This window comes from Heloderma suspectum, chromosome 11 (assembly GCF_057233095.1).
Source record: "Heloderma suspectum isolate Gila_16-S chromosome 11, 16-S_ref, whole genome shotgun sequence".
NCBI lineage: Eukaryota > Metazoa > Chordata > Lepidosauria > Squamata > Helodermatidae > Heloderma > Heloderma suspectum.
The window spans coordinates 13995944-14018989 of NC_139468.1; the positions used below are offsets into that span (position 1 = coordinate 13995944).

General features: G+C 48.2%; 1 protein-coding gene across 4 annotated transcripts in view; it reads left to right on the forward strand.

The window, feature by feature from the left end:
• PRMT2IP (PRMT2 interacting protein) overlaps positions 1–22683 on the forward strand; it is a 47375-nt gene extending 24692 nt beyond the window's left edge. For 2 of the 4 annotated variants that reach the window (XM_084816924.1, XM_084816925.1), the window contains exons 2-4: positions 9855–13904; positions 16136–16169; positions 17829–22683. In XM_084816924.1, the coding sequence (XP_084673050.1) occupies positions 9914–13904; positions 16136–16169; positions 17829–17832 (4029 nt within the window). In that variant the 5' untranslated portion in view covers positions 9855–9913 and the 3' untranslated portion in view covers positions 17833–22683. Of the gene's footprint in view, positions 1–9854; positions 13905–16135; positions 16174–17828 lie in introns of those variants that run through there. The other 2 variants (XM_084816927.1, XM_084816926.1) reach the window with 2 other exon arrangements.
• Positions 22684–23046: the final 363 nt, after the last annotated feature.

Here is a 23046-nt window from a genome sequence, read left to right on the forward strand (position 1 = left end):
ACCGCTTCGTGCTCCTCTTATGAGTGTGGAGCGCGGGGCCGATTCGTGCCGCCTAAGAGGCAGTGCAGGAGAGGGTGGAGGTTGGTTCTCAGAGAACTGACCTTGGAGCGTGGGCTCCAGGGTCGGCTCCCGGGAACTGACCTGTCCTATGGCTGTCTAGCCACTAACTAGCGGCCGTAGGACTGTGCCCTAAATATGATTTCTAGGGGCCTGGTACATAGGTATAACACAGACCCCCTTCCCCCTCCTCCTAACCACACAGACACACCCTAGCGCTATCCAAAAGGTCTCGTTTGAAAAACGGGAGGATTAACAAGTAGGGCCCACAACAAAATGTTGCAGCATAGAATGCTCCTGTTTGGTGTTCTAGCCAGCCATACCCCTTTCTGGGATACTCTGTTCCATTCACCCACCCCAGCTTTCTGTCTCCCCACAACAGGTAGTCAACATTCCACACACACTAAGCATATTCAGTCTTCACTGGGCTATCTGAGGGTTCCCCACCACCACCACTACTAAAGAGTATTAGAACTTCTGCAAACCTTTGGGTTTCCTTAAGCCAGCCAGTACCTCTCTCGTGTGTGGATGGTGCCCAGTTGGTCCCAGAACTCCAACTGGCACTTGGAGAACTGCATTTGTTGTCAGTATGTCAGGGTGTGTGTGTGTGTGTGTGTGTGTGTAAAACATTGTCTAAAAAATAATAGACAAAGCAATGGAACAGTGGTGCAATCAGGCAGATCCTGGATCTGTGAGAGATGCATCCGACCACAATAAAAATCTGTATTTCTGATAAAGCAAATGAGAGAACAGGAAGGTATGTATATTCTTTAATTGTATCAACTGTTTTGGCTTCCTTCAACAGGAGACAAAGGTGGAAGCTGAAGTGCCTGATAAAAATAAAAGTATATGTATTTATTCCTGTTTTGCTAATTGCTTTATTACACACACACACACACACACACACACGGAGCTTCGACAAATGGAATGAAACGAAGCTAAAGGACATACAGGAGTGATGTCCTTTAGCTTTTCATTCCATTTGTCAAAGCTCTACATTTTTGGCTGCCCAATTTTGTAAGTTCAGGGAGGATAAGGCTATGAATGGCTACTAGTCCCGATGGCTATATATTGCCTCCAGTATCGGAGGCAGCATGCCTATGTACACCAGTTGCTGGGGAACGTAGGTGGGAGGTACTGTTGCACTCGCGTCCTGCTTGTGAGCAGCTGATTGGCCACTGTGTGAACAGAATGCCGGACTGATAGGCCTTTGGTCTGATCCATCATGACTCTTACGCTCTTATGTATTCGTGGCAGAATGGCAAAAACACTGTCCCCACCGCCCTCCCCTTGGGATCTAGTCTCTGTTTTCTATGCTGTCTGGAGACCAGAGATCTCGTTTTTTTTACTGGCACATGGTTTGGGGACTTTCGATACTATTGGCAACACTCAATTATGTCCTTGATCATTATGATGCTTGTTCCGCCTTCCTGCTGCCGGCTGGCTGCCACAGCCTATTGGCTCCTCCTGCTTGCGCACCAAAAATGCCAGTGGGAACCATAGAACTCTGGGGTTTGCAGTTCTTGAGAAAGAAAGTCACGTTGGGTGGCACAGTTTTCTCCATCTCTCAGACTGCAAGGTGTCACGCCCCCGCTGGAGGAATCCTCTTCAGAGGAGGAGCTAAAGCTTCCAGAGACAAACACCGTCAAGACAAAGCCCATGTAAGAAGAAGAGGAGCCTGAGCCTGTGGAGAAGATGGCTGTGGGTCTATCCCCACAAGAGGAAGGGAACTCTGCCTCTGAGACAGAGGCTGAGCGCCCGCCTAGCCCCCAAGAGCAGCGGCATCTCAAGAGGCAGGTCAGAACACCCTCTGTGAGAAGGAAGGAAGGCTGGCTTCTCTTGAGTAAAGGACTCCTCATGAGGAAGGCCCTCCTCACCAAGAGGACTTCTTCCAGAAGCCTGTAACGTGCTGCAGCTGAGTCTTGGGTGGGGGCCTTGGAAGCTCCAGCTTATAAGGGATGGCTGCTAGAACAACGTCTGTATTTTAGCTCCTGTGACTTCGTAATGTAGGTTTCCTGACCCTGCTTCTTCGGACTGATCTTGCATGCTGCTGCCCCCTGAACTCCTAATAAGCCCCTGTTCCCTTGGATTCTGCTTGATTTGGACTGCTTGCCTGCGCTTGACTTCGGCTCCACCTCAGACCCTGTATTCGGACTGCACTGCTTGACTAGTAATGCTGTGCTTCTGTTCTCTGCCTGCCTTCTGAATTTGCTCCCGCTAGCTTGGCCCGGGACCAAGCTTCACCCAGCCATGGCAGGACACGAGGTCTAGGTGTGGAGTGCTGTAGGGTGGGGCTAATAACAGCGAAGGAGCAGCAGTCTGTGTTAGAGATGTGAAGGCCCAGAAGAAAAAGGGGAAATTTCGGGAAAACCCCCCGTTTTTTCCTGTTGTTTTCCAAGGACCGTTTTTGTTTTTCCCCGAAAAGTTGGAAAAATTGAACAGCTTTAGTTTATGAAATATTTCTTTTACAATTTACGACATGGTGTTTATATATTGTTACCCAGCCTTTGCTCCCCTCAACATGATTTCCAAAACCTGTGTAATAAGAATACTTTTATAGACAGATGAGAGATGTAAAAAGTCTGGAAATAATGAAGCCATGGGGAAAATGTTTTTTTTAATCCTCTCTGTAAAATTCCCAGCATAGCTATTCCTTCCATTCCTTATTTCCATTCCAAAACCAAGTATTGCTGATCTTTCAATTTTTCCCAAAATTTTATTTTTTCTCCCCCCAATCTGGGAAAAACCCTGTTTTTTCCCCCATGGCTTCAACATTTCTGGAAATTCTACATCTCTAGTCTGTATGAGCATCGCTGGGAAGCATGGAGAGGTGTGCACCCCTCCACTCTTCCAGAAAACCTGATACAGATCATGTTTCCCTTAAGCTCTGAGATGGCGGCAGCAGCGGGATGCATGTGTGTATATGCATGCATGTGCATGCGACTGCACACATGTTTGCACGCATGTGTGTGTTCATCTGTATGCACACAGGTAGGGCCTCTGACTCTCCACCTATCACTGCACGCCGCTGTCGGGGGCAAAAAAGGCTGCCCACCCCTGGTCTAAAGGAAGAGCTTTAATCTAGGCACCAAGTTCCTTACTCAGCTCTGAAAGGCTGTTTGGCTAATGGGTGCACAGACTTCGTGAGCGTCTTGTTCAGCCTTCCTGAGCGTGGCGCTCGCAGCTGTCTTGGACTACAGCTTCCTTGTCTGGGGGATTATAGGATTATAGTCCCACATGGCCAAAGTGCACCAGGTTGTAGGAGGCTGGTCTGGATGGTAAAGAAGCTACCCTGTTCCAAAACTAGAGCGTGCTTACATAGTTTTTAAAATACTGCTTCACTACAGCCCCATAGATTTGGGCTCACAGTCATAACTCCTAAAAAAAAAAAAAATTCCTTAAAATGAGAAACATGCAAGAAAGACTTAAACAAACATCTTTCAGGCTAGATAAGATTAATTCTGCATTATATCTTGGAGAAAACACTCTTTACTAAAAATTTGCTAATTAAATCAAAGTGCATATATTTATTTTCTAGACAGCTGTATAACATATTTTATACTGTTTATGCCTTATGCAATCTTTTTGCTCATTAATTGAGAAGCAAAAACCTTACATATACTTTTGACCTTGAATATCAGTTGTATAGCTCTTCATTACCCAAATAAGTCTTTGACCCAAATGATAGGGTTTTAGCTCTGCATTCTCTGTTTAGATTTTTATCCAGGCAACCTTGATAACTAGTTTTTGATATCAGCTACCCAGAATTCATTGTGTGCCTTCCCTTAAAAGTTAAGCCTTCCTCAGCCTGGTGTCCCTTAGATGTGTTGGACTACAACTACCATCATTCCCAGCCAGCAGCACCATTGGGCTTGCTAACTAGGCATCAAAGGAGTTGTTGTTCAGCACATCTGGAGGGCACCAGGCTGGAGAAGGCAGCTTTATATGGTCTTTATTTTTTACTTATTCACATCCCCAAATTCTTATTTCATGAAAAGGCATCCATTGGATTGCGCCCTCACTGCTTGGAAGCCCCCAAACTCAGAGGCTTCCAAGGTTCCTATGCCCTGCTGGGCTGAAGCCAGAAAGACCGGACACGCAGTAGAGGCAATCTATGCCTCTCCATCCTCCAATCTTTGCTTTTTTCACTGCATGGGCTTTTTAGCCTAACTAGTAAGGGGGCTTTGGAGGGGGAGGGAGGGAGCCTCAGGTGAAATTGTCTCCTGGCCTCTCTGGTCTCCTCCCCTCCTCACCCACCAGAATGCCCCCTTTCTTCTTCTTCAAGGTTGATTTTTCAACCTCGGAGACATAGCCAGCGTGGTTCTCTCTGTCCCAGCTGTGAAGGGTGGGGGTCGGACCTCTGACCTTGGAGGGAGGGCCCTTGCCCAGGGACCATAGGATTGCTCTCTTATTTCACTTAGAGGGAGGTGGGTTAGGAATTTCTCAGTAGCCTTCCTAGCAATTCCAATAAAGCTAAATCAGCTTGTTCTCTTAAAATCCATGACAAGGGGAGCAATGCCAGCCTGGCTAATCGGGGTTCTTGTTCTCAGGAAGGGAACCAAAGGCAGTCAAGAAAGACCCCCTGATAGGAGAAATAAGGTGGCAAGTAGCCCAGCAACAAAGGGCAAGTAAAATGATCAAGGGGCTGGAACAACTTCCCTACGAGGAAAGGTTGCAACATCTGGGACTGTTTTGCTTAGAAAAGAGGCGAGTAAGGGGAGACATGATAGAGGTGTACAAAATTATGCATGGTGTGGGAAAAGTGGATAGGAGACATTTTTCTCCCTCTTTCATAATACTAGAACCCAGGGTCATCCCATGAAGCTGATTGGTGGGAGATTCAGGACAGATAAAAGGAAAGACTTCTTCAGACAGCCATAGTCAAACTATGAAATATGCTACCACTGGATGTAGTGATGGCCACCAATTTAGATGGCTTTGAAAGAGGATTGGATAAATTCCTAGGCAAAGGCAAAGGTGTCCCCAGCCAGTCATGTCCGACTCTAGGGTGCGGTGCTCATCCCCGTTTCTAAGCCGAAGAGCCAGCGCTGTCCGAAGATGCTTCCGTGGTCATGTGGCCGGCATGACAGAACACCAAGGTGCACGGAACGCTGTTACCTTTCCCGTCAAGGCGGTACCTATTTATCTACTTGCAATTTCTTGCTTTCGAACTGCTAGGTTGGCAGAAGCTTGGACTGAAGACGGGAGCTCACTCCATCACGCAGCACTCGGGTCTCGAACTGCTCTCCTGCCGACCTTCCAGTCTGCAGTTCAGCGTCTTAACCACTAAGCCACAGCAGAAGGCTATTCATGGCTACTAGTTTGGATGGCTATGTGTTAACCTCCATATCAGAGGCAGTATGCCTGTGTGCACCAGTTGATGGGGAACATGGGTGGGAGGGTGCTGTTGCACTCATGTCCTGTTTCTGGGTTTCCCATGGGCAGCTGGTTGGCTGCTGTGTGAACAGAATGCTGGACTAGATGGACCTTGGTCTGATCCAGCACAGCTCTTCTTATGTTCTAAAGGGGATGGGGAAATTCTGAGCCTCAAAAGCTGGTAGACTGATAGACTGGTTTGTGGGGTCTATCTGGGCGAAGTAACCAGCGACTATGGTGGTTAAAGCAGCCTATAACCATTGTCCAGTAAGGATTTCCAGTTGTAAAGGGACCGACTCTGTGTGGGTGAAACATGGAAAGATACGATGTTGAGCTACCTGCCCTGAGAGCTCTGAGGGGACAAGGCAGGAAATTATATAAATTATATAAATAATATAATTATTGCTCTGCATACATGTGCTTGTAAGCTGCAGGTGTACAGTGAAAAAACCTGGATGTGCAGTCATCGTATGAGGCAATCTACAGGCGGGTTACACATGAATTCCTTCAAAAGATGTGGCTGGGTGTGTAGAATTAAGATACCATAGATCGGTGTATGTTTCTGTTGCTGGGGTTTTTTTTTAGAGAGATCAAAGATTTGTGTAACGGCAGACGAATCTGTGTGGATTTATAGTGGTCATTGCCCTCCTTAATACTTCTTTTGTTCTTATTTTTTTCTCATGAAATGTCATTTTATTTCAAAAAAGGGTTAACAAAATCAAGGCAACAAAAAGAAGAACGTACATAATAAGTCAAAATCACTAAAGATACAAAGGAATGCACTAATTATAAATCTTAGTCTATAACAGATATGCTTATGGAACATCTACAATAAGCAACCCAAGTAGGAGTTCAATATCAGATGAAAGTAAAAATACAAGTTCTACAACATATGAAAGCAGTGTGCGTATGTCATTTTGTGTGTGTGTATTAATCAGAAAAATACAGGCAACTGTACTTTGTTGGAACTTTATCAAAAGTCTGAGGTGCCTCAACATAAGAAGTGAGTGGAAACCATAGTGCCATAATATCATTCTTTAAGTTAGGATTCCTTGCTTGCTGCACTTGCTATGTAAGTTTACACATACTCATAGTCTCCCAAATTTTATTAATCCATTGCTGTTTAGTTAGTTGCTTTGGGGACTTCCAGTCATGGAAGAAGCAGAATGAAATTATGAAAAACACAATGCATGCATATTTACATAATTTGCAGGGGCCATGGATTTCAATTTTGCTGCAGAATTGGGAGTAATTTAGTGTATAATCTTGTTTGTGATTACTTTTAATAAGTATATATATTTATATTAATATATAAGTATATTAATATATTTATTATATATACTTATTGTATATACTTTGTATATATACTTAAAAATACATATATATACATAGGATATATCTAATTAAATTATTAATCTGAAGAAGTAATCACCAGACCTAGAGAACCGTTTAATCTGCCTGCCTTCAATATCCAAAACATTTTTTTTAAATGTTTGAAATATGCTCTGAAAAGCCTCTAGACTTCTTCAAACTCACTCTTTTGGTATGACTCTGTAACATTAAAGAGAGAACCAACTCTCCAATTTGTATGTCATTAAAATATTTTTAAATTACAAGTCTGCCTTCTTGAAAAGTATGTGGTGTATGTATACTCCCAGGATTAAAATGGTATGATTTTCTTGGATGGGTAAAACCTATTTCCCAGGCATAAACGGTAATGATGGTGCCTAAATAGCTGACTTTGCCCTCTGCTGGAAAGATGTGAGACTGTAAGATCTAGATTCTGGATGCTTCTAGACGAGGCTTTGAAAGGGCAATATCCCAGCCTTATTCACAGAATGTTATGCGGTATGTGCGTATCCAGACATAGTTGTCTCCCGTTTGCACCCTCCAGTGTTTTCCCACTGCTTCTTCTGTCCTTTTTCTTCCTACAAACGATCCGTTTAGGAGGGGAAGATGGAATAGGTGCACAATGCCTTTTGACTGGTAACGTGAAGAGCCACCCGTCTGGAAGCACCCTCGTGTGTACATTTTTACATCTGTAAAATGTTCTGGCGCTTTTAATTTAGGGGGGAAAATGACTGTTATAGAAGTTCGCAGAGTCTTGAAGAGAGTGGAGAAAGGAAAGAAGAGAGAGGGAAGGAAAGAAGAGAGACAGAGAGGGAGGGAAGGAAAGGGGAGGGAGGGAAGGAAGGAAGGCGAGAGAGAAGAGACAGAGGGAAGGAAGGAGAGAGGGAGGGAAGGAAGGAAAGAAGAGAGACAGAGGGAGGGAAGGAAAGGAAAGAGGAGAGAGAGAGAGGGAAGGAAGGAGAGGGGGGGAGGACAGAGGGATGGAAGGTAAAGAGAGAAAAGTGGTGAAAAAAAGGAAGAGAAACAAAGAAGGAAATAAAGAAAACATGAGGTTTTTAAAAGGACACCCACTCACCCCAAATAGTCCAGTGACGAACTGAGCATACTTATTGAGCAGGGAATGCTCTCTGATCGTTGAATCTGGGTGGGGTGGGGTGGGATGGGGTGGGGATGGAATTTAGGGCAAGACGGGGATGGAGTATCCTGGGAAAAGGTATTGCTGACTAACTGGAGCACAGAGGTGGAGCGCTGCACGGCAATGTTTTGGCATCAGGTCACACTTGTAACATTCCAGTTATACCATAGATCATTGGCTGAACCCTGTCCCCCTGCTCTTCCACATTGCTGAAGGCTCTACACAGCCCTCTGTGTGAAGTATTTGTTTAGTCTGCATCATCTATTTGTTCCCGAGGTTAAAAAGCCAAGAAGGGTGATGGGTTTTTTTGACCAAGATCTACTAGAAAAAAAAAAAAAGATGGCCTTTAAATAGGTTATCACCAGTCCAGAATAGACGTTGGCAGCTTCAGTGCATGAAGCGGCAGGCTGAGCACCACACGGATCCTTCGTGTTTATGCACATGCATACTAGAGATCAGATGCATGCATGTACATGTACGCTAGAGAGCAGATGCATGCAGCCACCCCACCCCCCACCGTGCTAGAAAGTTAGTCTCTGATCTATTTCTGACTACCATTTTGGGCCACAGATGGGAAATGTCATTTGTGAATACTTCCTCTGTGTGAATTAGAATTAAAAATCCTTTCAAGTACCAAGAGAGTACATTGAGGAGAGAGGTTCTAGCTCATTCTCCTCCCGGTTCTGCTAGTACTTCGGATGTGGTGATGGGGTGTGTGTGTGTGTGTTTAATGCAGGAGAGCATTCAAAAATGTGATTCTTCTGCCTTCAGCAGTACAGTTCATTTGACCACCTCAGTATTTTTCAGGATTGTTTCACTGCATATATAGGCCAGGAGGCCTTAAATTCTGAGACCTTGGAAGTTGAACCTAAATTCTGAGACCCAGGGCAGTGTAGAGGTTAGAACATCCTTCCCCAACCTGGTGCCCTCCAGAGATGCTTGATTACAATTCCCATCATTCCCAGCCAGCAGAGTGTCAAGACTAGGACCAGTGAGACTTGAGTTCGAGTCCTCATGCATCCACACAGATCACTGGGTGGCTTTGCATCAGTCACTATAACTCTTGACCTACCCTACCTTACAAGATTGTGGTGCGGGTGAAAATGGAGGAGGGAGGACCATATATAACAGCCTGAGCTCCATGAAGGAAGGGTGGAATAAAATGTAATTCCATAAAATAAAGTATGACAACTCCAGGGATTTGCACTGAAATGTATGCTGTTAGTTTTGTTTTTTGTTTTAACAAGGGCTCAAAGGTGTGATAAAAAAGGGTGCAGTGATTTAGCTGTGTCAGTCCCAGGAAATGGGGAACAGCCTTGCAAACAAACCCAGAAAAGTTACTAGCCTGTAAAAAAATTAGCCTCCCTCATAGCCAGCTACTAGACTCTTGGCAGATAGGGGAAAATGCTTCTACCGAGTGGGCTGCCAGAAGAGGGATGGCACATACTGTCCCGCCTCCATCAGCCTACTTACTTGCCTGCAGTGGAATTTCTTGTCGCCTGTGACGACTATCAGGTAGGTTGTTAAATACAGGGCTGGGGGAATGTCTCTCGTTCCTATTTTCTGAGACCTGTTACTTCTAAATCACTGTTGCTGCTAAAGAGGAACAGTTGGAAGATGTGCGATTCAGAGACAGGTCCGCTGCGCAAGGCAATCACAGAATGTAGCCGTTGATGGTAGCCATGTTGACTAAATCCTTGCCTGGCAAAAAATAATGTGATGGGTTTGGATTGCTGATTGGTTTTCCTTTCCTCCTGTTTCAGAGCATCCAGAGTGACTCCCTTTGCCTGGCAAAAAATAATGTGATGGGTTTGGATTGCTGATTGGTTTTTCCTTTCCTCCTGTTTCAGAGCATCCAGAGTGACTCCCTTTGCCTGGCAAAAAATAATGTGATGGGTTTGGATTGCTGATTGGTTTTCCTTTCTTCCTGTTTCAGAGCATCCAGGGCGACTGTCCCCCTGTACATCCGAGACCAGTGGCAGAGAGGGACATCTAATGGCGGAGAAGCGACGCTTGGAGGCTGTGGGTACTGTGAGTTACAGCAAGCTCCCCCGCCTGGAGGCGGAGCCAGACCATGTCCTCACGGCGGGCTTGTGCCGATCGAGTGCACTGCCTGGCCACGCCTCGGAAAACCATTACAGCTATAAGGGATCCTACTTCGCTTACCCACTTCAGTGCCACGAGGGGCCCAAATCGTTGGCTCACTGGACTCCTCCTGAGGCTTATGCGCATTGCACGGGTGGTGCGGTGGGCCAGCAGCTGAGGATGGAGAAAGCTCTTAGCGTGCTGTACAGGCCAGAAGCAGAAAGCTTTGGGGCACACAGCCAAACCCCCAGGCACAAGAAGGACAGCGAGTGCACGGCCCGAGACGTGCTTGCCGTTCAGGAGAAATGGGCCACCTATATGGGTCATGCGGGCCTTGTCCAGCCGGGCTGGATCCGTAGCTACTCAGCGCAGCAGTCTCCCCGAGCGCCAAAAGGCTGCCCTACCTTGGCGGTGCCCAAACCGGTTTATCGAAACCACGTTTACATGGCAGAGTCTGGCCCCAAAGGCTCCCTAGCTCTGGGAATGCCAGCAGAAAGCAAGCCGAAGCGACCCGCAGGCCTGGAATGGGCTCTTCCTCCGTCGGGACCCTCAGGGAGCCCCAGCTACAGCACTGCTGCATCAAAAAAAGCTCTGGTCACTGAATCCAGTTTCCTGCCATCGCCCAAAGACACAACCGCAAGCCCCACCGGCTTTTCGCCTTACCGCAAGGCCTCTGAGAAATGCCAAGGGGTGCAAGGCACCTCCCTCCTGGAAGGAAGCTTCTCTGCCATGTACAACAGCCAGAAAATCTTCCCGGAGGCACATGGTGGCAGCCCCAGAAAACATGCCTGGGCAAAGCTACCCCCCGCCAGCCCGCTGGCGAATCCCCAGAGCCTGGTGTACCACGATAGGTCATCCGCGTGCTACCCGCTCACCTCCCATGAGCAGATGCTGCTGTATCATCAGAGCTACACGCAGGCGGAGAAAGCGAACTCCCTGTTTGCTCTGCCCTCCTGCAAAGGCTTGAGGTACCCAGGCAGTGAGGATCCCCAGCTTCTTCCAGTATCTTATTTCCCGCCGACAGCAAGGGGTTACTATCCTCTGGAGAACTATGTCTACAGAGCCGTTGGCCCTCCTCCGATGACCCCTCCTGGCCTTCAGTCTTCGAGGGAGCATGACCACCAGCAGAACCCAAGCGCCAAACCAGACTTGCTGCAGAAAGCCCCCGTCCCCGTGTGCGCTCCGCCTGAGAGGTCTTCTCGGTGCGGCTCTTGGCCCAGCGGAGACAGCCTTTCAGATGGCCGGGAGGGCGGCCGAGTTGCGAGGCCAGCCAGCGAGAGCCTTCCGGGTCAGCGGGCAGCAGCCCACCCCCGGTCTTTCCAGCCGCTTCACTCAGACAGGATGCCTGGCTTCTTCGGTGGGTTTGGGCCGATGCCGGACGCTGGCTGCGGGTCAGACCTTTGCCGGTCGGAAAAGGCCGGCGCCAGGGAAGAGCAATGCTCTTACGCACCCCAAAGGTCCGCTTTACCCTCTGAAGCCAAGAAGAGGAACGTTGGGGATCACAAAGCTGGATCAGGACCTTGCATAGTTATTTCCGACAGCCCGGTTGCACCCCATGAGTGCAGCTCCAAGGGAGATCCGACAACAAGTCTTCTCGAGGGCTCTGGACCCTCTCTCCAGAATACACTGCAGTCTCCAGTGGAAAGAGCAAGGACCGTTCATCAAAGACCCGAGGACCCTCTGCCTCCTTCCTCCCCTCCTATGCCAGTTATCAACAATGTCTTTAGCTTGGCACCTTACCGAGACTACCTTGAAGGCTCCACCGAGTCGGTGGAGATTCCCCTTTCTAAAAGCTGCCAATCGGAGGAGGCATCTCTCCATCCTGTAGGCAAAAGCCCAGATGGACAAGGCTCACCTCAGCCACACTCTGCAGGGTCGTTGGAAGCATCTGGGGTGCTGCAGCCTGAGAGGAAAGGAACAGCCTGTGACGGAATGATGAACGTTGGTCAAAGGGATCCGGGTAGGAACTGCGCAGGATTGGAGAGAGGGAGTCAAGATTATGCCGGGACTTGGGAGAGTTACAGGGCCAAGCTTTTGCCTCCCCTTGGGCCCGCATCTATTCGGCCAGCCTCGATGGGTTGTGCGAGCAGCAGGGCTGGGGATCATGCCCCAGAAGACCATGCGCTAGACCTTAGCTTTAAAATAGAAGGCTTGGCGGAAGCGCCCAGTCTTCAGATGTTGCCCGGGATGACTGAAAGGGAATGTTCAGGAAGCAAGGGGCAGGACGTGAGAGGTCAGCCAGCCAAGCGGCAGGAGTCATTACCAGAGACTAACTTGCAGTTATCGGAGGTGCCCATGAAAAGCAGCTCTGGGGGAAGGAGCAATTTTCACAGTTCTGCAGCATTCCTGTACAAAAAATTCAAGATCCTGAAATCGCATGCTGCTGGGGCAGGCTGCGCAGTGCAGCAAAACTCTTCTCCATCCTTTCAGTTGAGCTCCCGAGTAGCAGCTCCAGGAGATGATTCCTCTCTGCCACATGGTTCTGACCAAGCGGTGACTCAGCAATCCAGCCCACCGGTTCAGCAAAGCCCTCAGCAAGCGGTGACTTGGCAATCCAGCCCGCCGGTTCAGCAAAGCCCTCAGCAAGCGGTGACTTGGCAATCCAGCCCGCCGGTTCAGCAAAGCCCTCAGCAAGCGGTGACTTGGCAATCCAGCCAGCTGGTTCAGCAAAGCCCTCAGCAAGCGGTGACTTGGCAACCCAGCCCGCCGGTTCAGCAAAGCCCTCAGCAAGCGGTGACTTGGCAACCCAGCCTGCCGGTTCAGCAAAGCCCTCAGCAAGCGGTGACTTGGCAATCCAGCCCGCCGGTTCAGCAAAACCTTCAGCAAGCGGTGACTTGGCAATCCAACCCGCCGGTTCAGCAAAGCCCTCAGCAAGCGGTGACTTGGCAATCCAGCCTGCTGGTTCAGCAAAGCCTTCAGCAAGCGGTGACTCGGCAGTCCAGCCCACTGGTTCAGCAAAGCCCCCAGCAAGCGGTAACTCGGCAGTCCAGCCCGCCGGTCCAGCAAAGCCTTCAGCAAGAGGTGACTCAGCAATCCAGTCCGCCGGTTCCGCAAAGCCCCGAGCAAGCGGTGACTCGGCAATCCAGCCTGTTGGATCAGCAAAGCCTTCAGCAAGCAGCAACGCAGCAAACCAGCCCGCCAGTTCCTCAAAGCCCCCAGCAGGCAGCAATTCAGCCGGAAGCTCGACTTCTGCAGCAGCAGTTTAATGTCAAGCTACCGGCCGCTTCAAAAGTCTTGATTCCTAGCACGCAAGCCGGCTCTCCTGCCTTAGTCGAGGCCCGGGTTTTGCTTCCCACCCGTGATGAATCTCCTGGCCAGCAAAATTCACCCAGGCAGTATTTCACTGCCCTGCACACTTCTGTCTGTACCGTCATTTCCTGTTCGGTGTCTGCCTCCTCTCCAGAGCAACTCAAGGAATGGCTGGAGAAGGCTGAGTCAGAGAGGGAGCTCAAAGAGAAGGCAGCGGGTTTGGCCAAGCACAAGAGCAGCTCAAGGACGGTCTCCGAAGCTCCAAAACTGTCTAAGAGCAAACTGATCTGGCTGGCCTTCAAGGACATGACTGTCCTCCTTAACAAGCTGCTCTCTCAGCTGGACACCTTCCTGTTCACCCGCAAGTGCCCTTTCCCGCATGTGGTGCGAGCTGGCGCCATCTTCATCCCCATCCACGTGGTGAAGGAGAAGCTCTTCCCGAACATCTCGGGTGCCTCTGTGGACCACGTGCTGCAGGATCACAAGGTGGAGCTGCGTCCCACCACCCTGTCCGAGGAGAAGCTCTTGAGAGACCTGGAGCTGAAGAGTTGCACGTCCCGTATGTTGAAGCTTCTGGCCTTGAAGCAGCTGCCAGACATCTACCCGGACCTCTTGAACCTCCACTGGCATGAATGTGTCAAGCAACAGCTTGGTAAGTGCAGCTCATTGGCAATCCTAATTAAGGGTGATCACGATGGTGCTCTCGGACTTCCCTTTCTCTTTGCATTGCCCTTTCGTATGGATGCCAATCTGGGAGCACCTCTCAGTGGAATCCACAAATCTACATGGCTGTGACCATGACAGGCAGGACAGTCTCTTGGTTAGCTTCCAATATTGCACCACCGTTCATGTAAGTGACGTTGCGCTAGTGAAAATGATCTCTAGCGCAACACCAGTAGTGCTTGCTGGTGTGGCTTGTTTCCCGGGGAACTAGAGATGCCGTTGGACTAGAGACTAGACTAGAGGTTAGAGACTACAGATTAGAGATTAATTAGAGACTAGAGATTAGACTAGAGATTGGACTAGAGCAAGTGCTATTGCCATTGGACTAGAGATTAGACTATAGATTTGAGACTACAGATTAGAGATTAATTAGAGACTAGAGATTAATTAGAGATGAGAGATTAGACTAGAGATTGGACTAGAGCAAGCGGTATTGTGATTGGACTAGAGAGTAAATTGGAGAGATTAGACTACAGATTAGAGACTACAGATTAGAGACTACAGATTAGAGATTAATTAGAGACTAGAGATTAGACTAGAGATTGGACTAGAGCAAGCGCTATTGCGATTGGACTAGAGATTGTTTACGCTAATGCAGTGTCATTTATGTCAGTGGTGGTGCAGCATTGGACGCTGCCCTTCATCACCCACAGAATCTGGTGGGGCATGCCAAAATCTTCCCTCTTTAACTAGAGTAGCGCAAAGCTGCAGAATGTTTTCCAGCCCTAGGGCCAAGTTCCATGTTGGAGAAACATCTCAGGGGCTGCATTCTACTGGTGGGCGGGGTGGAAGGTAAAAGGGGGTGGAGCCAAAGGCAAAATTACCAGCAAGTTTAGCTTAAAGATCCTACTGCTGGTAACTAAGCTTTAGGAGAGGCATCTCAACTTTTTAGAGTGGGAATGCAGGAGGATGGAAAACAGCTGGGAAACCACGAAACGATCAGTGGCTGGGGAAAGGGGGTGGGGATGAGGGGAGGGGCTGTGGCCACCTGGAGGGCCCAAGGGCCAGATATGACCTCAGGTTCTTCACCCTTGGATTAGGACAGGGAGTGAGCCTGGGCTGCAGGAGGCTTTGAAATGGCTTCTGGAGGATGCAGTGTGGCAACTGCCGGAAGTTGCCCTCCTGTGCCCTCCTGCACCCCTGCATTCAAGGTGGCAGCTGGTGGGAATTTTTTAATTTTAGAAATTACATAATTACATTTCTATCCTGCCTTTTTTCCTCTTGCAAGGAACTCAAGGCACCTTACATGATTTGCCGCCTCTCCATGTTATCCTCACAACAACCCTGCGATGTAGGTTAGGCTGAGAGTCAGTAACTGGCCCAAAGTCACCCTGTGAGCTTCTTGGCCAAGGGGGGAATAGAACCCGGATCTCCCATGTCCCAGTCCAACGCTCTAACCACTACACTATGCCACACTGGCTCAGTGTTCACTGGGGCTTACTCCCAGGTAAGCTGGGTACCTAGAAGTAAGCCATATTAATCCTTTTGGGACTTACTTCCATATAGACAGGTATAGCTTGTGCTGGTAGGTACTATAAACCATAAATCTCGGATACACAGAAGGCCCTTCTCTGAAGTATCTAGTGCAAGGATAGGCAACCCTGCATGTTTCAGACTGTAATTCCCACAATCCCACAAAGATGATCATTTGGCCATGCTGGCTGGGGCATATAGGAATTGTAGTCCAAAACCTCTGGAAGGCACCAGGTTGTCTACTCCTGATCCTAGTGGTTAGGAAGCCAGAGTTTGACACATCTCTTTGGTTCTCCTCTAGTTTCCTACCCATCTTTCCTATTTCTTTGGATCCTTTGTTCCCCACAGTGTCTCATGGATTCCTTCTTCTACACCACCCTTCCTCAACTCAGTGCCATCTAAATGTGTTGGACTGCAACTCCCATCTTTCTCAACTAGCATAGCTGAGTTGTAGTCCAAAGCAGCTGGAGGACACCAGGTTGTGCAAGGCTGGTTTACACAATAACAAGCTAGATGGTTGAAGAGTCTGACCTGGGAGAAGACACATATATAATCGTATGTTGAGCGTATACTGACCTCTCTTTGCAGAGGGGCTATAGCCCGTTTAATTAGCTCTGGCCAACCAGCTCTGTGACCAGTGCTTCCACTGTCATTTCAGATGATTATCAATAACTTTATTTTTTCCAGGTCCAAGTTCAGAGGCGGGCCCGGATGCCTCCAAGTAGGTATCTGTTCTTTGTGTGGGTGTGTGTTACATACAGGTGCTTATAGGGAGAATATAAGAGAGTGAGAAAGTCCAAAGGCAGTTAGGAGAAATGGGTGGAGGAGGGTACATGAACAACTGGTTGGTGTGGGGCAGGGGGTCACTGTGCTGGAGAAAAAGATCTTGCGGAAATCCTTGGCTTCTGTCCCCAGCATCTCCAGTTCAGAGGTAGCAGGTGTTTAAAAAAAGCACCCCGCCCCCTTGTATCTGAAGACGCTGAATAGCACTTGCTAGTTTATAGAGTAAACTATACTAGGTTGGAGGGACCAGTATGGTTTGACATGGCATAAGCTAGGTTTTTAGATATATATAGAGAGACATACAGACTCCACTGTAAATTAGCCAGCAGGGCCTTCAGAATCATATTTGTGGGAGGTAGGTCTAACAGGGCATTGTGGCAGGGGTGGGGAAGCAGGGAGTCCATTGTATCCTGTGAGGAAGGGTTGAATGAGCTGGGCATGTTTAGCCTGGAGAAAAGAAGATTAAGGGGAGATGTGGTGATCAAATTACTGAAAGGCTCTCATGCAGAAGGTGGAGGAGACTTGAGGGCAGTTCACACAACATGCTAACCCACACTCAGTGGTTGACTGTGGGTTGTTGTTGAACCATGGGTTAGCGTGCTGTCTGAACCCAGGACGTTTTCCGCAGGGTGGCTTATTGTTGAACCATGGGTTAGCGTGTTGTCTGAACCCAGGATGTTTTCCGCAGGGAGGTTTGTTAACTACGCAGTCATTCATTTCATTTATTGTATTTCTATACCGCCCCATAGCCGAAGCTCTCTCTGGGCAGTTCACAAAAATTAAAACCATTAAAATACATGATATAAAATATAAAACCATTCACATAATAACATAACAAATAACACACAACAACAACATATATCTAAAATATGCAGTGTGGCTTATTTTTCTTGAACAAGCCACCTTGAGAACCCATGGTTTGTTGTTGGGTTGTTCAGGGTGGTGAACAAGCCACCCTGCATGGTTAACAAGCCACCCTGCAGAAAATGTCCTGGGTTCAGACAACAAGCGAACCCATGATTCAACAACAACCCACACTCAACCACTGTGTGTGGGTTAGCGTGTTGTGTGAACGGCCCCCTTTTTTTTCCTGATGCTTGACAGGGCAGGACTAGAACCAATGTGTGGAAGTTGCAGGGAAGCGTTATCTAATTTCACCCAGGGGTGGGCAACAATAGATGTTTTGGCCTACAACTCCAATGATCCCTCACCATTGGCTATGTTGACTAGGGCTGATGGGAGCTGTAGGCCAAAACATCAGGAGGGCCAAAAGTTGTCCAGCCCTGATCTAAATATCAGGAGAAACTTCCTAAGAAGGAGGGCTGCTCTGTAGTGGAATGGGCTGCTTTGGGAGATGGTGGGTTCTCCTTCACTGGAAGTATTTAAGCCACCTTTCAGGGATTCTTTAGCTGCATCCTGCACTGTAGAGCCTGCACTGAGCAGTGCAGTAGGTTGGACTAGATGATCTTGGAGCTTGGAGGTCCTTTCCACCTCTATAATTCTATGATCGTCTGAGCCAAAAGTATAAGACTGAGATGGTAGGAATTGAGGGAAGGTGCTAATTTGCTTGATTTTTTTTATTCTTCTGTTTTCCTAGGTGATCCTGCAAAGGAGACCCCAAACAGCAACACTGAAGCTTCGGCATTAGAAGGCTTGAAGGTAACAGATGCAACCAGATGTTTACAGGATACGACAACCAAGTCCCTCAACCAGGATGGCCGAGGGAAGCATAAGCAAGGCAAGAAATGTGGAATTGTGCCTCGGGGGGAGGCTACCAGCTCGCCCTCTGAGACTTGCCTACCAGTCGATGAGGAAACGCTTCAGGGATCCTCTTCCCTTTCCATCATAGGGGACACTGCATTCAAGGGGGCAGAGACACTGCCTGAGGAGGACACTGCTGCCTCTGTGCCTCCGAAAGCCAAAGGGCTCCCGCCTTGCTCTGGTGCTAAGAGGCGGCTTGTACCAATCCGCAAATTGCCCAGGACTCTTCAGGTGAAACTGACCAGTAAGGTTTCCAGGAAAACAACCAGTACCTCCAAGGTCCTCCACCTCCGGAAGTCTGTGGTCCACATTAAATTCCGGAATGCTCTTCGAGATATACAGGGCCCTCCTGTTGTGAAGGCCGGGGGGAAGAAGAAAGGGAAAGAATCTGCATCCCTGCTCCTCAAGAGCTTAGCGCGAGGCGGTGGTGGCATGAGGGCCACAGGTTTGCCCCCCCGGTATCCAGAGCTGGTCGGCAAGCGGATCAGGCACTTGTATGAGGAGAAAGACAAGACAGAGGCGTGGTATCGAGGAGTGGTGCTGCGGGTTCACAAGCGCCACAAGAACCCTCTGAAAACAGTTTATGAGGTGAAATATGACAGTGAACCGGAGTGGCAATATTACCTCGAGATTCTGCAGGACTATAAGAAAGGCTGGCTGGAGCTGGATGAGTGAGTGAGTGAGTGAATGTGTGTGTGTGTGGGGGGGGTAATCCATCTGAGTCATCCTGCTGACAGACTGGAACACTATTGGCAAGATGGCTGAAAGTGTAAACATATTCCTGGATTTTGGCCTTCTTCCCAAGTCAGGCACAGGCCTGATCCCAACACACTTCAGAGAGGGGTGACAAGGGCCCGACTCAGGTGTTCCTCTTGTGGTTATGGCTACTGCTGAATGCCCTGGGACTCGGCTTGACTTCAGGGGCTTTGGCGGTGGCCTCAGAGCTTTGGCGGTGGCCGTTCCATAAAAGGTACGTTTAAATGGGAACTTGATGTTACAAGATGTCTTCCTGCTCTCCCTGATTATAGTTGCTGCTGAAATAGGAACCTGGTTGCTGTGGGCTGGATTGTGTACTTTAAAAACCATCTGTGTGGGGCCAGCTAGCTTTGAGGAGGGGATCTTGGGCAAAGCGTCCTCCGGTGGTGATGGTGGTGGGGGCGTTCCTCCGCTATCAGTGGGCCCTGACAGGTTTATCTGACTGTGGTGGCCGCGCTCCGGGCAGCGCTACACGTTTGTCTCTGGCCACCTTCTTAATTTCCCACAATGCACCAGAATGACAGCAGGTCTAAGGCATTGTGGGTAATGAAAAGGCCACCTGCCAGCCACGTGCCTCTGCTCAGGGTGGGAAAAACGGGCGGTGTCTGTTGCAGGCTTTGCCAGAGCAGTTGCAGCCCATGAGAAGCGGCCGCATAGAGGAAGTCATGCGCACAGATGAGCTTTACATTCAGCAGCCATGTGTACAAGCAGGGCCATCTGTTTTTCACCTGCCTGGCTTACGCAGATCACTGCCGCCATCTCTCGATGTGTCTATGCTGGGTTGTATGTTCCTCTTGCTACCTGGCTGTGTCCACAGGGCCTCCCCAGTGGAGGGTCTGTGGGGAACATCTGAACCAGCCCCGCGTGAGGTTTGGTGGGAGGCAATGGAACTTGAGAACTGTCCTGTCCCTCCCTCAGTGCACTTGTTCAGTGAATCACTTCAGGCATCCCACGAGAAAAGCCGTCTCTTGAACTGTTGGGCTCCGGAGTTGAAGTCTGGGGAGGCCACCTAGCTGGAGGAACCCCTCAGATAGAGCTGGAGGACCTGTAGTGCTCCAGACGTTGATAAACTGCTACTCCCATCATACCTCACCCTTAGCCAGGCTGGGTGGGGCTGATGGGAATTGGGAGTCCAGCAACATCTGGAGGGCCCCAGGTTCTCCAGCCCTGCACTAAGGACTTATCCAGAAAGTGCGGTGAAGGGAGCGTGCTGTTGGCCACATCCTTTCGCCATCTTCTCCTCCCCAGACCTTGAGGGGCCGTTGTCATCTGTTCTCCTGTAAAATGAGTTCTCTCCTCTGCAAAATCCACTGGGCTCAGCTGGCCTCAAACCTGAGGATGTTCTCCTGTTCTGCGGAGTTGGGTGGGATTCTAGCCCCAAAGCTCTTCAGGGCACCATCACCACGCGCCATTGGCTGTGTTCGCACAAAACGCACAACTCCTCAGGATCCTGGCTTATCGTTCAGGAGCAAGCATGCCGATGCACGCTGCCCAGTGGCTCCCGCCTGGTTCCCCCTGCAAGCAGGAGCGGCTAAACTAACCAGACATGTAGCAGGGCGGAAAAGCTTATTGTTATGTCAAACAAGCCAGGGTTTGGAGCCAGCTTTTGCATACAGGCTTATTTTGAAGAGTAGCAAGGCTGCACCTGGGTTTGGACCGAACTGTAAGTTTTTCTGTCCTGCTAAATTCCTGCTTAGTTTAGCCAGTCCTGCTTGTAGAGGGAAGCCAAGTGGGAGCAACAGGGCAGGTGAACCAGTGTGCTTGGTCAGGAATGATGAGCATTCTTTGCAAACGCAACGTGTGTATGCACACAGGTGTGCACTTGTACAATCTAACACAGTTACATCACTAAGCACCCAACATATAATTCAAAACTGACAGTCGGTGGCTTTTTCAACAGAGAGGTCCCCTTTTCAAATCATGTTCCATACAGGACTCCTCCCCAAAGATAAGATTCTGGGCCCACGGCTATGTTTCCAGGTGTGGTGTGAGAAAACGGCAGTTGCTAGTAAAGATGAGAATGGAGCCAAAGTCATCTTCCGATTGTGCCTGGCAGGGAGGAGGTATAGCTCATCAGATTCCCTGCAAATAAGAATTTCAGTAATTGGAGATTCTGTGCCTTGTCTCCCCTTGTTTTGGTTTTTTTGGGGAACCCTCCTATGCCAAATTCATCTGTTCAGACCTTGCTCATTCTCACAAAGAGCAGCTGAGGGAGTAAATTTGTTTTCTGAGCTGTACCTCCGTTGGGAAGTCACAGAATGCTCTTTCTTACAAATATGTTTTTTTTTAAATCCCTGTACATAGAAAGCTAGCATGTCAGGGAGAAAGATTCTAGTTTAGTGTTCTTCCTGACACTAGTTTTTCCTGTGCAAGGATTGTTTAGTTGGTATTTATTTTGGTATCCTGGATCATTCACTCTTGTCAATTCCCACCTGCCATCTGAAGAAACATAAACCATAAAGCATCTTTGCCACTTCATCTGCTCTTTGTGAGAACAATGTCCATGTTTTAATACACATGTGGACAGCTTGATGATTTTGTTAAACACAACAACCTTCCCGTGAGTGTATATAAAAAATAAGATACGTTTGAAGGGCTGTGTTCTCGCCATCAAGTTGGTGGGAACATGGTTTCTGTACTTAAAATGGCTGATTTTTTCGTGGCTTAAACTACCACATTTTAGAAATGTGACATGTTTGCCTTTATAAGGAGTTGCTGCTGCCTTCAGATTTTTTTAAAGGCGTCTAATTTCTAATTCTACTTTTTGGGGTGACATTTTTAAGTAGCTTTTGGGATCATTCATTGACTAAAGTCTTATCACCATTTAGAACAGCTTCCTCCAACCTGGTGTCCTCCAGATATGTTGGACTACAACTCCCAGCATGCTGGGAATTGTAGTCCAACGCACCTGGAGGGCACCAGGTTGGGGAAGGGTGTCTGTATGGTGTGTAAAAGGTCATTGGAGGGGCAAGTATGGTCAGCTGAAGTTCTGTAAGGACACAGCCCTATGCATGTGTAAACAGAAAAAAAGCCCTACAACTCCCAGCATTCCCAAGCCAGCCACACAAATAATGCAGATATTTGGGTACTTTCCAAGACATTTGAAGAAAAATATTTGTGCTGGCAACAAAACTTTTGCTGGTGACTTTACTATTCTGAAAAATGAAAAGTGAGGAATGAAATGGGAGTGGGGGAGGGAGAGAAACCCTGAATATGACATCAAAAGCACCATTATGTCAATTTCTACAATGCCAGCATGAGCTGGCGGTGTGGCAAGGACGGGAGATAATTCTATAGTAATGGCACATGTGGAAATTGGCGATGGAGAAGAACCCTTTTGGACTAACGTTCTTTCTGCCATCGGCCAGACGGTGCCCCAGATGACCGGGGCGTATGTAATGCCATTGGTTGTGCTTGGTTTGTAGATCTCTCAAGTAAGAGCTGACCGTGTTTGACACAAAATGCTTTCATCAGGGTCTTGGCAGAATTCAGAGCAAGGAGGCGTAGAAATAACACGTTAACATAGTAGAGTGGTAACATAAGAAGTGTTTTATTGTAAGCAAATCATAGATGATGGATGCATTGTAAAGCCCCTTGCACTCATGTGATGTTATCTGAAGGCAGCAATGTCTACGTTTTCTACCAGTTCATTATAATTTTTTCCCACGTGTGTGTTCCTGAACATGCAAATCAATCGGAGAAGGGGAAAGCTGGATGGAACAGTTCCTTACCTTGCACTCTTTTGCCAGGCAAAATTAAATATAATGAAATTAGTACTGTTCAGCCATTTTGAAACAAGTGTTTAATACTGTAAATTTTGTATAAAGTTCCAGTGGGAGCACATTTGCATTTTTTATTTAATTTTTTGTTTCTTTGTTTGTAAAGATACAATTTCTAAGAGGTGCTTCACCAAGATTAAAATGTCTTTTTTGGAACTGGAGTGCCGTTGTCTTCTCTTCGCGATTTCTTCATGTCTTCATTCTAATTGTGAACTCGGGTGGTTGAGTACTAATCAGTTTGAAAGCACAATGGAGCCTTGGGTGATTCCCTAGGTATTCAGAACTCTGTCATTTACAAGAAAGGGATTTTTAAATACATAATTTCAAGTGACTTGCTGAGGGCCTGTAGAATTCCAGGACAAACAGTACCATTGAAGGAAAGGGTGGGGGGAAGGAGTCAACTGAAGGGTGATGGGGAGGGGGAGGGAGGAGAATTATTGACCTGCTCCAGCCCAGAGGGGAATATTATGCTGGGAAGGTGTGTGTTGTAAGATTAAAAAACCTCCCTGCGCTATACAA